Below are 15,857 nucleotides of genomic sequence, written 5' to 3'. Positions count from 1 at the left end.
TTAGCACTCAATCTACTGTGCAAAACTATACCACGGTTCAATTTTACTGCTTGACATTTAAGTTGATTCCAATTTTTTCTAATTTATATATGATGCTACCATGAAAATCTTTGAATAAGCAGCCTTTTTTGTTTGTTTGTTTTTGATTGCACCATAAGCGGATGTAATTTCCAAAGTTATGTTATTGGGTCAAAAGTCATGATTGTTTTTTGAAACTTTTGCTGCATGCTGTATGACGGTTGCCGAAACCTATTCTAGAATTTTAGTATCATGACCTGTTTTTTCACAATCCCACCAACATTAAATTTTAAGTATCCAGTAAGCAACTGTTAACTACAATTATTTTTTATTTCTTTTAAGGGACTGGAAGTCTTTTGGACAAATTCTAAGACAAAATTGTCATTCCACATAGTAGACACTATTTAAGCAAGAAAATCTCTTGCAGAATATATGTTCCTGCACATACCCTAAAAGGCAGATGGTCTGAAGAGAGTGCCAAGTTTTTGATACAGGCTCTCTCTAGGCATCTGAACAATGAAGGTTTTGTAAAATGGATCCTAAATCCTTTTTGAAGGACTGTGGACTCCATATCACTGTTATCTTCTATGTGGGAGCATGATCTCTAGGTATAAGGAACAGAACAAAGAATCCAGTTGTTCATAGTGAACTTTGAAGATAGAAATGTAAGCATCTTGCTGCTTCACAATGAAGTTAAAATCCCAAAGAAAGGGGATTGCTGCTTATGGCATGACAGAATTCCAAATAATAAAAAAATAAATTAAATTAAAATAATAGGCATAAAATAAGTATATTCATTTTATTTCAATTTTATTTGTAATCAAATAACTAAGTATATTAATTTTAATTTTATTTTATTTGTAAATAAATCAAATAAATATATCTATTTTTTTATTTATAAATAAATTGTTTTAATGCCAAAAAAAAAAAAAGATAAGGAATCCATTCAAGCAGACACTCTCAAATAGGAAAAACCTATCCAACAAAAAAAAAAAAAGCATTTAAGTTTGTAATGTGTTGATAGAGTATCAAGTCCTTCAGTGAAGATTATCAGATATCGGGGAGGAGGAGGAAGGGAAACAGAGGCTCTGTGTTTGGAGCTTTGTAGTTGTAAAACCAATAGTTCCTTTATTGGCAATGCATGAAAGGCAAGGGAAGGAAGATAAGAGAACAATTTCAAATGACTTTCTTTGTGATCGTGGTTTTCTTGATTAATCTGGTGCATTTCCAGATAGACTACTTCCATTATATTTCTCCCCACCCTGTCTCTTTTTTGGCTTCATGTTCAGGCTTCAAATAATAAAGTTACCTCAGTAAATTGTAATGACTGCAGAGACAGCCATCATGGGGCAAATTTCTTTTCTTTTTTTTTTTTTTTGCTGTACAAAAAGAATCAGACTCTGAATTATTGTACAATTAGTTTGTGAAGGAAATCAAAAATGCAGGTGTGCATAAATATAGGGATTGGAATTCAATGTAATGGTTTTTAGTCATCTCCCAGAGTTCTTTTTCTGGGTATAGCTAGTTCAGTTCATTAATGTCCATTAGAAATGATTTGGTTGATCTCGTTGTGAGGATGGCCTGATCCATCAGAACTGGTCATCATCTAGTATTGTTGTTGAAGTTATATAATGATCTCCTGGTCCTGCTCATTTCACTCAGCATCAGTTCGTGTAAGTCTCTCCAGGCCTTTCTGAAATCATCCTGTTGGTCATTTCTTACAGAACAGTAATATTCCATAATTTTCATATACCACAATTTATTCAGCCATTCTCCAACTGATGGACATCCATTCAGTTTCCAGTTTCTAGCCACTACAAAAAGGGCTGCCACAAACATTCGTGCACATACAGGTCCCTTTCCCTTCTTTATAATCTCTTTGGGATATAATCCCAGTAGTAACACTGCTGGATCAAAGGGTATGCACAGTTTGATAACTTTTTGAGCATAGTTCCAAACTACTCCAGAATGGTTGGATTCGTTCACAACTCCACCAACAATGAATCAATGTCATGGGGCAAATTTCAGTGATAACATTCACCATACCCTGTTAATGGAGGGGAAGGTTATAAGAGATGAACTTTCAGGGATTGACAGAAAATGGTTTGCTTTGGCCCAAAGACCAGGTATAAACCAGGAAGTTATAATCTTATCCTAGGACTCTGCTGGAAGAAATGTGATAATCTGGGCTTTGGGGAAATAAATTGGAATTAATCTATTGAGGGTATCACAGAGAGTGGGGTGCCTGAGGTACTGGGAAGTTAAATAATTTGTTCAAGTTCACATAGTGTGTCTCAAAGATAGGACTTAATCTCGGGTCTAATTGGCAGGAGCAGAGAGAATTTTGGACAATGAGTTCCTTTACAAACAAAATCACAAGTTTTAACTTAAAAAGGTGAATCACAATGATAAGGATGGAAGAAGGTGGGAGAAGGGATGAAGTTTCAGGTGAGCTAGAGAGGAGAGTGTCAAGAAGAAATGAATATCCAACATCAAATACAGAAATCAGGGAAGCAAAAGAGGGGAAATGGAGAAGTAAGTCTCTTAGGGACAGGTGTGCAGCATAGTGCACAGAGCACGGGACATGGAGTCATTAAGATTCACCTTCCTGAATTCAAATCTGGCCTCAGACACTTACTAGTTGTGTGACAGTGGACAAGTTACTTAATCCTAATTGCCTGAATTTTCTTACTCATAAAATGAGCTGGAGAAGGAAATGGCAAACTTTCCCAGTATCTTTGCCAAGAAAACTCCAAATGAGATTATAAAGAATTGGTTATGACAGAAATCACTAAATAACAAAAAGAGAAAGGAAGGAAGAAAGGAAGGAAGGAAGGAAGGAAGGAAGGAAGGAAAGGAAGGAAAGGAGGAAAGGAAAGGAAAGGAAAGGAAAGGAAAGGAAAGGAAAGGAAAGGAAAGGAAAGGAAAGGAAGGAAAGGGAAGGAAGGAAAGGAAAGGAAAGGAAAGGAAAGGAAAGGAAAGGAAAGGAAGGAAGGAAAGGAAGGAAAGGAAGGAAGGAGAGGAGGAAGGAAGGAAGGAAGGAAGGAAGGAAAGGAAGGAAGAAAAAGGAAGGAAGGAAAGGAAGGAAGGAAGGAGTGGAAGGAAAGAGGAAGGAAGGAAGGAAGGAAGGAAGGAAGGAAGGAAGGAAAGGAAGAGAAGGAAGGAGAGGAAGGAAAGGAAGGAAAGGAAGGAGAAAGGAAGGAAGGAAGGAAGGAAGGAAAGGAAGGAAGGAAGGAAGGAAGGAAGGAAGGAAGGAAGGAAGGAAGGAAGGAAGGAAGGAAGGAAGGAAGGAAGGAAGGAAGGAAGGAAGGAAGGAAGGAAGGAAGGAGGAAGGAAGGAAGGAAGGAAGGAAGGAAGGAAGGAAGGAAGGAAGGAAGGAAGGAAGAGAAGGAAGGAAGGAAGGAAGGAAGGAAGAAGGAAGGAAGGAAAGGAAGGAAAGGAAGGAAGGAAAGGAGAAGGAAGGAAGGAAAGGAGGGAGGGAGGGAGGGAAGGAGGAAGGAAGGAAAGGAAGGAAGGAAGGAAAGGAGGGAGGGAGGGAGGGAGGGAAGGAGGAAGGAAGGAAAGAAGGGAGGGAATGAGGAAGGAAAGAAGGAAGGAAAGGAGGGAGGAAGGGAGGGAGAGAGAGAGGAAAGGAGGGAAGAAGAGAGGGAGGGAGGAAAGGAGGGAGGGAGGGAGGAAGGGAGGGAAGAAAAATATATTTTCTTGTACCTGTGTATACTTTGGAACACTTTTAGAGAAAACAAGATTTCTGTCCTTCTGAGGTGTTTTGTGCAGTCCTACAAGAGTTTAGAATAAACTACATCTGGGATGTCAAATTCAAATAGAAGTGGGGGCATCAAACTACATACATGAATCCCTATAGGTCATGTATTGACTTTGAAAACCACATATTCCCATTATCTATGTTTTATTATATTTCTATTTATTTTGTTAAATATTTCTCAGTTATATTTTCATATAGTTCAGGCAGCATTTAGGAGTGTATTGGACCCTGTATGTTGGCACTTAAATGACTTGGCCTCTCTTGATCATTCTCATTCCTGGTTTTCTTGGGACACTTTGTTTTAGATCTTTTTTGTAGAGATTTTATTGTTTTTCAATCGTGTCTGACTCTTTATGACCCATTTAGAGTTTTCTTGGCAAAGATACTAGAGTGAAATGCTATTTCTTTCTCCAGCTCATTCTACAGATAAAGAAACTGAGGCAGACAAGATTAAGTGACTTGCCCAGGGTCACACAGCTAATAAGTAACTAAGGCTAGATTTAAATTCAGGTTTTCCTGACTGGAGGCTGAGAACTATCCACTATACTGCCTAACTAGAAGAGAAATTATTTTCCCAAGATAACACAAGTAGTATATGGTGGAGATGGGAATTGAACACAGGCCCTCAGGTTACAATTTCAATGCTCTTTCCATTACACCAAATTTCCCATGAGTATATTTTTGTGTCTTAAAGAATCTTGCTTTTCCTAAGAAATTAGTTTCCAGTGTATTGACTGCTCATCAACATCTTTCTTTTCTTCATCTTAACCAGGAAAGGATATTGGTCTTCTGTTCCTCACAAGCTTGACCTTACCATGTGTCCCAGGTATATCTCTCTAGTTTGTACCTTTAAAAATGAATTACACTTCCTATAACTAAGGACCATCTTGCTCTGTTCCTCACAAGTCATTTCATAGCCTATAAACTAAAGTCTTTTATCAACATTAGAGGGCTCAGACTAAAGGCATTCATTGGTTTTGACATTTGTGACACGATAGTCTTTCATTTCTTGTAAGGAAACAGCAACCCACTCTTTTAGACTTGATTATTAAATAACTATATTTTCTATAATTTGACTTTTCTATAGTGCTTCAAAGTTTGCCAATTTACATTAGTTTCCTTGTTTGTGCTACAGCAAAACTATGAAATTGGTACTCTAAGGATCATTATAATGGACTATTGCCTGTCTTATGAGACAAGATTGATAGTTGTTTGATTATAGCAAAATGGCTTTTCCCTTCTTTTTAAAATATTTGTTAAAAAAGAAAGGGGACAAGACTATATTCAAATATAAAAATAATGTAAAAACTTAAAATATAAATAAAAATAAAAATTTCCACCCAAATTAGAAAAACACAGAACAGAAAGTTAGAAAGCCTAGAATAGCAATACCCTCATTCCTATACCAGGTCCTGTGATCCCTCTTCACTGCCCTCTGACCCATGGTTTGGCTTGCAGGATAACCAGTACAGATATAAAACGTCACCTTCCTCCAGAGGACTGAATGGGAATCTACCCTCCTCCTGCAGAGATGATGGATTCATCATTCAAAATAAGACACATTTTTATGGACATGGCCAAGTTAGGAATTTGTTTTGTTTTACATATTTTTATAAGGGCTTTTCTCTTCTTTTTTTTTTAACTTGGGGGCAGACTGGGGAGAAGAGAAAGTAAAGAGAAGGGAACCCCAACTTTCCTCAATCTAATCAACTCAGTTCTGTGGATATGACAGTAGCCAGTGTCACTCCTGAATGAGAGATTTTGAACAAATTCCCAGGCCCAATTCTGGCTTTTTAAAAATACAATTCAGTCCAGAGAGTCTATGCCAAAAGTTTTTATGCACTATCAGTAGTGTTTCTTAACTCTGGAGAACAAAGAGAGATTTTTAGGGATTTCACAAATTTGAATGGAGAAAAGTTACATCTATATTTTCCCTAAGCTTTCATTTCCTTTGTAATCCTGCTTATCTTATTTTATGCATTTAAAAACATTATTTTTTTTGAGAAGGGATTCGTGCAATTCACCAGACAGCAAGGACATCAATGACACACAGAAAAAGTTTGTTTGTTTTTTTAAATCATCCTGTAGATCATGGCCCCATTTACTTTAAGCATGTGATAGCTTCTTCCTGTTTTGTAACATAGTAGTTGATTTTAAGTACATGATTGGGTATCATGTATAAGAGGAATAATATTTCTTTTACTTCACCCCAAAAGGCAAAATCAAGAATAATGTATGGAATGTGCAAAGGCACAAATTGAAGCTTGAGATCGGACAGAGAAAGTAGTTCCTAACAATTCAAGTTTCCCCAAAATTCCCTAAGCTAACAGGAGGTTATGGTTCCCTGTAACCATGGAAGCCTCTGAACAAGAAGTGGGCAACCATTTGTCAGATATGTTACACGAGCTAGAGTTGATGATTTGATAAGGTTCCTCTGACAAACATAATGATGGGTAGGTACTTACTAAACACATTTTTTAAATTCATTCATTCATGTGGCTATAAGCTCCATGAGATCCAAACTTGTATCTTACCCATGAGCAGCACAAAGCTGTCCTTAATAAATGTTTTTAACAAACTAAACAATGCAATTCTGCTTCTTCCTCCTTAAAAAAAAAAAAACACAAAGAAGATCTCTTTATTTCAAAGATCTAAATTAAAACCTCATATATGAATTCTTTCAAAAGTAAGGACCAATTTCCCTTTTAGATATGTCTATAAATTTGTTCTCCTATAATTCTGCAGTAATTGCTAGGATTACAGATTTATAGTCACTTCAGCAATTTCCCACAGGGATCTTTCCAGTACAAAGAGACCTATTTTTCCCCCTTAAAAGGACAAGCTCATTAAAACTAAACATGAATGACATGTTATCTTGGTTTCATCATCTGGTGTCTTATGGAAATGCAATAAATAGCAAGTGGTATTTTATTCATTTTCTTTAAATTCCATCTTATAGTCCCAAAACATAAAACTGAATCTGAGATAGCTACTATCAAATTGCCTAATACTCAGAACCACCAAGTGAAGGATCCAGTTCAGAGGTCACAGTAAATGTGCAAGATTGAAATATGACCATTTTTTCTCCTCTGTCTTCCCAGAACCTGCTCTGTATTTTGAGGATGCCGAATATCATGTTGATGAAAGTGCTGGTTATGTAGAAGTTTGTGTACGGAGGAAGGGTACTGACCTTTCCAAACCAGCCGTGATCACCATCCAGTCAAGAAAGACGGAGCCAGTGTCAGCGGAAGGTGAGAGGAATAATTCAAAAGGGAACAGGGATCTATTAGTGGAAAAGGAAGAGAAAATGAAAAAAATAATAATAAAGAGTCTCGCCTTTTGCATGAACTCAACAACTTGGCTGGAGATAGTTTCCCAAATCTTCATGGGAAGGGCAAAACAAAGTGGAAAGAATGAAAGACTTAGAATTCAAAGCCAGCCTCTGACACTTACGAGCTATGTGGTGATGGGTAAGTCCCCTAACCTCTGAGCTCCAGGTAGGGAGAAGGCAAATAAGGGGCAGGAAATAGTGTATCCTGGTTTGTGGTATAGAAGGGAAGGTCAAATAGGGAGATGAACCAGTGTGAACCAAATAAATAAACAGATAATGAACAAGTAAATAAGTTAATAAGTGAATGAAGATAGATTGATAATAAAGCAATTATGGAGCTGAAACAAGTATGAAAATCAAGTACAGGAACAGACATTCAGACCAGTCCAGCAGAGATAAAACAAAAAGCAAATTCAGTGATTGCTTTGGAACTGACAATTCATTTCACCCAGATCGTTTTTCCCAAAGCATTAGTTTTTTTTTTGTTTTGTTTTGTTTTGTTTTTTAATGATGGCTACTGGTATTTTCCACTCTACTTATCCCTATACTAACTTGCTAGTATGGTCATGATAGGGATTCCTGAATCAACTGTACCTTCCAGCTTATACAGGAATATCCTTAATAGGATTTAATAACTGCTTGTTGAAGAGTGAAGATTCATTAATTTGGTGAGCATATATTGAACACCTCTTATGTGCAAACCATTATGGTAGGAGATGGATTGCAAAAACAAAAACATGGAATAGCCCCTTAACTCAAGGAGTCTAAATTCTATTGGTTGGGGGGTGGGCACAATAATTACACAGATGAGTAAATACAACACACATGTAAAGTATATAATTGTGTAAGAAAGAAAGAAAAAAAAGTATACAAACAATAAAAAAATCAGGAAAGACCAAGTATAAAAGATGCTCCTTGAACTGAGCTTTCATATATACAGAATAAACAGATTATTTCAGAGGGAAAGAACTAAGATTAAAGATAATTGGAAAAGGCTCCTTACAGAAGATGAGGTTTTATAACTTAATTTTGAAGAAAAACAGGAAAGTCAGGTGAAGATGGGGGCGGGGAATGGGAGGAAGGAACATTCTAGGCATGGAGACAACACCCAGAACTACTTTTTTAGTGGTGGAAGTTAATATACCAAGAAAACACAAAATTAGAACCAAGGGAGTACCCCATAATCTAGTTCAGAACACAATTGAATTTAAACAGGATTCACAGTCATTCAAATAAAACCTTCAGTCCTGAATCCTATAAACAATCAGCAACTCTGCTCCTGTTAGGGAAGAATTTCAATTCATAGCTCGCTTCAAAACTGGAAGGCAAATAATGAATTGAGGGAAGAAAACCTGTTAGTATTGATTGTCTTACATAAACTTCAGAGTTCTCAGCTAATTATTTGAAACTCAGCAATTCTTTAAGTATACTAATGCTAAGATAACCATTATCATCTTCACTTCCTACATGAGAAAGCTGAGGCTACAAGTAACTTAATCACAGTCACATAGCTAATAAGTAATAAAGCCAAGACTTGAACCTACATCTTGAGACTCCAAATCTAACATTCTGATCTATAAATCAATAGCCTTCGGGGAATAGCAGAGCCCCTCCAGGTTTGAGCCTAGAAATATTTTGATGAATGATGTTCCTGTAGCTCAATACCTCTATCACGAGGTTTTTTGGTTTGTTATTATCTATCTGGGGTTTTGTCCGTTTGATGTAATGACTAAATATCTATTTTAATTGCTTGTAAAAAAGCTACTTAGATCAGATAGGTCAAATTATCAAATGGTTAATGACAACTTTACTGAGGGATAGTCCAAACTTCAGAGTCAGAGACAAAATGAGTTGAATTTTGAAATATTAAGTCAGAAGCCTATCAAGGAAAATGCAGAATAGATTACTGAAGGACACAAAATATCACAGGGAAAAGCTTTTAATTCCAAATGAAAGTTGCCTGCAGAGCCTCTGCTGCCATCAATAAGAGTTTTGTGGGGATGCTTGTAACATGAAAGGATTTAACCACACTGATGATGAGGAAATATTGGTGCAGTCTTGAGAATCTCACAATCCTTGATAGTCAGGTTAGTCACCTTCCCCAGGAGACTGGGTCCATAAAATATTATTCCAAAGGATCTGGATGTAGAAAAGAATGGTAGGCACTGGGAGGCTATTCCCCTTCTCAGAAAAAGAGCCCTAATTTCAATGAATACTGCAACCTCACTCATGATTCTTGCTTTACTGACAGCTGGCATGGATTATGTTGGGGTGAGCCAAAACCTCTACTTTGCTCCTGGAGAGAACATGAAGACTTTCCGTGTGACCATTGTGGATGACCTGGGACAACCTGTCTTGGAGGGTCCAGAGAAATTTGAATTGGTTCTTTGCATGCCCGTGGGCTCAGCGCTGGGGAAGCCTAATACGACTACAGTTATCATCAATGACTCCTTCACAGACTGTAAGCGAAAATATTGTCATGTTTGGGTTTTTAAAATAATTCCTTCAAAGTAACAAAAGCATCACCTGAGATTAGACCAAGATACTTTTGGCTAATAGATGGTCCTTTTCATTTTTTTTATATTAGGCATTTATGTTACAATGAACTAATGTGAGTATGAGTGAGTACATATGTGTCTGTAGGTATGTTCCACAGACAATGTACCCCATACTTCATTATGGCATGGAGATACCTTGGGTAACATCAAATATTTTAACTTTATTCTGAATCCTTTTTGTCTCACAAGGATTCTAATCTATGGAAGGGAGTACTCACACTGATAGACCCTTGAAAGTATTTAGTGTTATATTGGTGATCAGAAAACTTGTCCTTTGACATCAATTAGCCATGTGATCCTGAGCAAATCAATCCATCTTTATGGCACTCAGATAACTTCCTAAGCACTTTAAATCATAGGGTAGGTACAATCTGGGATCTTCCTTTGTGATGAAAATTCCCTTTCCCAAAGTTACCCATGCTGAAGCTATCACAGACCCTTCACATATTCACTTATATAACAAAACTATATTAGAGGGACATTTCCACCCTTAAAGAAGTCACAGTTTACAAAGTTATGTGAAATATTTAAGAAACTGGAAAGCATAAATATATAATTATACAATGATAATTAAGTTATTGCTATTTTGTTATTATTGATCATATTTATCATAGTCTGAAGGATGACAAAATGCTTCTCTAATCAATCAATATTTACTAAGCAACTACTATGTGCTAAAACACTAAATACTCCTTATAAAAGAAGGCAAAAGATAGTCCCTGAGCTCAAGGAGTTCATAATCTAAGGAGGATACAACACAAAGATATATATATATATATATATATATATATATATATATATACACATACACACACACACACACACACACACACACACACAAAATCTATATACAGGATAAAAAAAGAAGAAACTAGAATTAAAAGGGGTTGGGAAAGGTTTCCTATAAAAGATGAGATAAAAGAAAGTTCTCAAGAATGTGCCTTATTTCCTCCTGGGAAATCATGGCTCATAGAGTCATGGATTTAGATCTGGAAGAGACTTTACAAAATCTAGCCAAATCCTTCATTTTATAGATCAACAAATTAATCAACAAGCAAACATTGAGTGCCAAGCACTGTCCTAGGTGCTGAATACAAAAAGGGAAATGAGGTAGTTCCTGCCCTAAGGCGCTTACCTTCTATTTGGGGAAAACAATATGTAGATGAATAGATAAATGCAATATATAAATAAAGTAAACCCAAGACCATTTGGAGCAGGAGGTACTAGATTGAGAGGAAGGGGCTATAAGGAAGTGAGGCAGGATTTGAACTGGAGTTTAAAAGAATCTAGCATTTCCAGGGGGAGGAGGTGGAGGGAGTCCATTCCAGACACAAGGGGACAGCCTATATTTAGCCAGAGAGAGGAGAGAGGGAACGCCGTGTGTAGCACAGATGAGACCCAGAGAGGCTGAGTCATTCTCCCAAATTTACATGAAAGTCAAATAAAGGAGCTGAGATTTGAACCCATGTCCCCATATCCATCCCCCTAGAATGACAGAGAGATAATTGAATTCATTTTAAACATAATTTCACAAGATTATTTCAATTCAACAAACATTTGTTAAATTTCTATTGTGTTCCAGACACAGTATTGATCCAATATTAGAAATATAAAGCAAATATATATATATATATATTTTTTTTTCCTACTTTCCAAGTGCTAACATTCCACTGCCACTCTTGTATTTTAAAGGCATTAAAAAATTCATGAAGGGCAGGTAGGTAGTGCAGTGGATAGAACACCAGCCCTGAAGTCAGGAGCACCTGAGTTCAAATCTAACTCAGACACTTCCTAGCTGTGTGACCCTGGGCAAGTCACTAAACCCCAATTGCCTCAAGGGAGAAAAAATCATGAAATATTGAGGTTTTCCTAATGACTTGAAAAGATTGGTGACAGGAGCTCAACCATCCCTCTGTTAGCATCTGGATGAAGAGGTTTGGGCTATTCTCTTCCAGTGCCTAAGGTCCAATTCAAGAAGCCCTCCTGCACAGGAAATGAAAGAGATGGACTGGTCAGGGTCATCATCCACCGTGACGGAGACATCAGCCTCAGCTCTACCGTTCGCTGCTACACTCGCCAAGGCTCTGCCCAGGTGGCTGCAGATTATAAGGAAAGGCCCAACACGGATGACTCCACTGTCATTTTCCTTCCAGGTAAGAACTCTGGGTTCGCTTTGGTCCTGGAGGTAGCACAGAGTAGCTTGCTCTCAATTCCAAAGTAAGGGGGAAGGGAAGAAGAGAAATATATGTACACATAGACACACATACACACATATTTCCGTGTGCATATACACATGTACCCATGGGTGTTTAAATGTCCATATTCAGTTATGTCCAACACTTCTTGACCCCATTTGGGGTTTTCCTGGCAAGATACTAGAGCAGTTTGCCATTTCTCTCTCTAGGTCATTTTATAGATGAGGAAACTGAGACTAATGGGTTGCTAAGTAACTTGCCCAGGATTACATAGCTACTAAGTGTATGAAGACAGATTTGAACTCACAAAGATGAGAGTTCCTGAATCCAAGTCCGGCATTCTATCCACTCTACCATCTAGCTGCCCAAATACACATATTTTGCCTGCATAATAAATAAAATCATCTACATGAGAAATAATCTGCATAATAAATATGTAAATATAAGTTTAATATCTTTTATATTATGTATTTATATTAATATATTTTATTATGTATAAATACATTTTTATATATAATATCTTTTATATAAATATATATAAATGTTGTTGGAAAGTTACCTATAAAAGTCTCCAAATTTTTAAAGTTGTATTATACCCTTCCCAGATACAAAAACTCAGCAAACTGACTGCTTCTTATCTTAGAAGGAAATGAGAATGAACCAAAAAAATCTGTTGAAAAGGACTTTCAACTCTGGTGAAGAAATGTCCTGTACAATTCTGGGTTGGGAGACAAGCATTTAAAAAAAAACATTTTATTTCCATATCGGAGTGACTTTTCCATCTTAAAAGTAAGAGGTAGTCAAAAGTCACCCTATTGTCCCATGGGCATGTGGATAATTAAAGTGTTATATGATGCATAATGTTCAATAAAAATTTTCTCATTCAGATCAGGGGAAGGGAAGATAGGGGAAGTAGGAGAGTGCTAAGGGTAGGGAGACAGGGATTCTGAGATATTCTGAGAGGTACCAGTATAACCCTGGTGAAATGCTGAAAAGAGAAAAGGGGCAAAGGGAAAAAGAAACAAAAACAAGATGCACCCAAACAGCCCTAGATTTGGAATCAGATTTCCCAGGCTTGAATCTCCACCCTGCTACCTAACTCTCCTTTTTTTTGGGGGGGGGGGGTTAGTTTCTTTATCTGTAGAATGAAAGAGTTGAATTAAATGGAAGTAAAAATGATTCCAACTCTGAGTTTATGATTCTATCCTGCCACCTCTCTTCTCTGGATCTTAACCTCATCTTCTTGAGGGGTTGAATAAACCTTAAAGTTCTTTCCAATTCTGACATCTTATGATCATTTGGGGGGGGGATCAGTATAAAAGAGAAAACCAAGTAGCAGGGTCCAATGGAAAGAGCAGATAACACTGTATCTAGTGGAAGAGGACCTAGATTTGAGTTCTATGTCGGAGTCCAGTAATCTATTTTTTTATAACAGGGTCTGCTGGGTGGTGCGGCTGGCCCTAGGGAATGGAAGACAAGTTCAAATATTGCTTTAGATACTTTTTAGTTGTGTGACACATATAAACTTCTCACTGCCTCAGTTTCCCTATCTGTATAATGGGATAATAATAGCACCAGGATCATTATGAGAATCAATTAAGATAATGATTGTAAGGTACTTTGCAAGCCTGAAAGTCAAATATATATGCTGGATATTGTTATAATAAAATCATAAGATCATGGATTTAGATAGAAGAGATCTTAATGGTCATCTGGTCAAATCTCTTCTTTTTACAAATGGAGAAATTGCGGACAAAAGATTACCAATTGGATACCCAGTCACACAGCTAAGAAATAGCAGTCAGGAATGGGATTTAGGACCTCTGTCTACCACTCCTTCCTCTACCTCATACTTCAGAGATAAATTTTATATATTTTTATTTTATTTTACATATATATAATTTGTTATAATATATTCATATTTATTTTATATATATTTATATATAATTGCAAGAAAAGTCTGGAAGGATTCAGCCAGCCACACTAGATTAGCCCTATTCTATATGGTACCCTGAAAGCAATCGATATAAATGATCATTATGGCAAAAACTGGTTTTTACATCAGCAAAAGATGCATTCAGAAGGGAGGTGGAAATGGTCTAGTGCTAAAAAGTTTTAAGACCCCAGAACAATCTTTCCCAATTATGAAATTATTAAATTGAAAAAAGTATGCATGTGTATGTATGTGTATGCTATCCCTCTTGTTAATAGATTTTCAGCATTATTCTTGATGCACAAAATGTGATCATGGTATCAGAAAGGCAGAATCATGAAATGCTGAATGCTGAAAAGAGAAAAGGGGCAAAGGGAAAAAGAAACAAAAACATGATGCACCCAAACAGCCCTAGATTTGGAATCAGATTTCTCAGGCTTGAATTCTGCCCCTTTAGCAGGGATTACACAAATCAACCAGAGATTGATTGGATTGTAATTGGATTGATAGGGATGTAATCCCTCCAAATTTTAATAGATCTAGCTAGCTATCATTAATATAATTATTATTTTTATTATTTCTCTATTCTATTATCATAACTGAGAAGTTACTTGAACAACAGTTTTTAAAATGCATGCACAATCTGATTAGATAGCTAAAGTGGTAGGACTTCTTTCCATGACTTTCCAAAAGTTTACTCTTGTGCTCTAAATTTATTAACACGTTATCATGAATAGTTCTCAATGAGCTATGCTATTATTTTCCATGACATTTTGTGCGGTGTTCTGGCTTTGTACAGGAGAGAGAGAGAAGGCCTGTGTGGTGATCTTAGAGGATGATTCCATTTATGAAGAAGATGAAGAGTTTAGGCTTCTACTTGGCACCCCAAAAAGCAGTTCTGCCTTTGGTGCTTCAGTTGGAGAGCAAAAAGAAATTCTGATCAGGATCAAGGATGAGGAAGACAGTGAGTTTTTAGCTTTTTGTTTCTTTTGTGGATCATGAACTAAATTATTATCATCCCTGGGCATTAGGATACTGCCAAGTTATAAGTATTTGGTTAGAGGCTATCCCAAGTCCAAAAATATCATCTAAAATGAACATTATTCACAATTTTTTAAAGGTGAATTTTGAAAACTATCTTTGCATATATTTAGAAAAACAAAATACTAATAAAATTTTAAAAATAAAAGCAAATGTAGCAAAAAAAATAAAATTAAAGTGGACATCATTTCTATTTTTATTGGGAAAATAATTGCAGTTAATTCAAGGGAGCCAGGATTTCTACAGACTTTCACACTGAAATTTCTCCCAACTATATAACTACCAAAGTAATTTATATACAAGAGAATAGCAATGTGTCTGAAGCTGGACAAATCAAGTGGGACCAAATATATACATAGATACATTTACCAATGACAATCAAGTGATTTTGTCACAGTCACCATAAAGTGATCCATTTACAATCACACTGAATTCAGGGAGGTTGCTTGAAATGGACTAGTCTGGGTATTGGACAGTTAATTCCTAAAATCAATATACTACTGTTATATAAGGCATAGCATGATCTAGCAATACACTGATAACTTAGATAAACTGTCGCTTATGACCAGGAAGAGAGCAATCATCATGGTAGCCTTTTCCAAATATGCTGAGTCAAGAAAATGATGGTCTATAATTCACCCAGAAGTCAATTCTAAGTTTACATATTGGCAGTCTCCAAAATGATGGTAAATATCTGCAAGTACTTTGCAAAATTCCCAGGCTTAAAAACCATGATGGGAATTTAAAGACAGATGACTATATTTTTACTCCCTCTTTGCATTTCTGGTACCTAATTTTTGGGTCAATTAATTGTCTTTGCATTGTCTTTCCAGAACCAGTGATCAAGTTTTCCAAAACCAGGTACAGTATCCAGGAGCCTCAGCATCCCAGAGAGACTGCTGTGCTCAGAATCTCTGTGGTGCGCCTGGGGGACACTTCTAAAGTGTCTGTGGTGGGCACCCACACAAAAGACGGCTCAGCCAGCTCTGGGGAAGACTACAATCCCATGTCAAAAGGT

The 15,857-nt window shown here is 36.7% G+C and overlaps 1 protein-coding gene across 1 annotated transcript in view; it reads left to right on the top strand.

Moving 5' to 3' along the window:
- LOC100924686 (FRAS1-related extracellular matrix protein 2) overlaps positions 1–15,857 on the top strand; it is a 38,248-nt gene that overhangs the window by 14,496 nt on the left and 7,895 nt on the right. The window contains exons 4-8 of the mRNA XM_031943505.1: positions 6,883–7,032; positions 9,364–9,573; positions 11,626–11,823; positions 14,598–14,762; positions 15,673–15,855. Coding sequence (XP_031799365.1) covers positions 6,883–7,032; positions 9,364–9,573; positions 11,626–11,823; positions 14,598–14,762; positions 15,673–15,855 — 906 coding nt within the window. The remainder of the gene's footprint in view (positions 1–6,882; positions 7,033–9,363; positions 9,574–11,625; positions 11,824–14,597; positions 14,763–15,672; positions 15,856–15,857) is intronic.

The sequence above is a fragment of the Sarcophilus harrisii genome, chromosome 6, assembly GCF_902635505.1.
Source record: "Sarcophilus harrisii chromosome 6, mSarHar1.11, whole genome shotgun sequence".
Taxonomy (NCBI): Eukaryota; Metazoa; Chordata; class Mammalia; order Dasyuromorphia; family Dasyuridae; genus Sarcophilus; species Sarcophilus harrisii.
The sequence above is the reverse complement of the archived record's forward strand: the minus strand, read 5'-3'. Positions and strand labels throughout refer to the sequence as shown.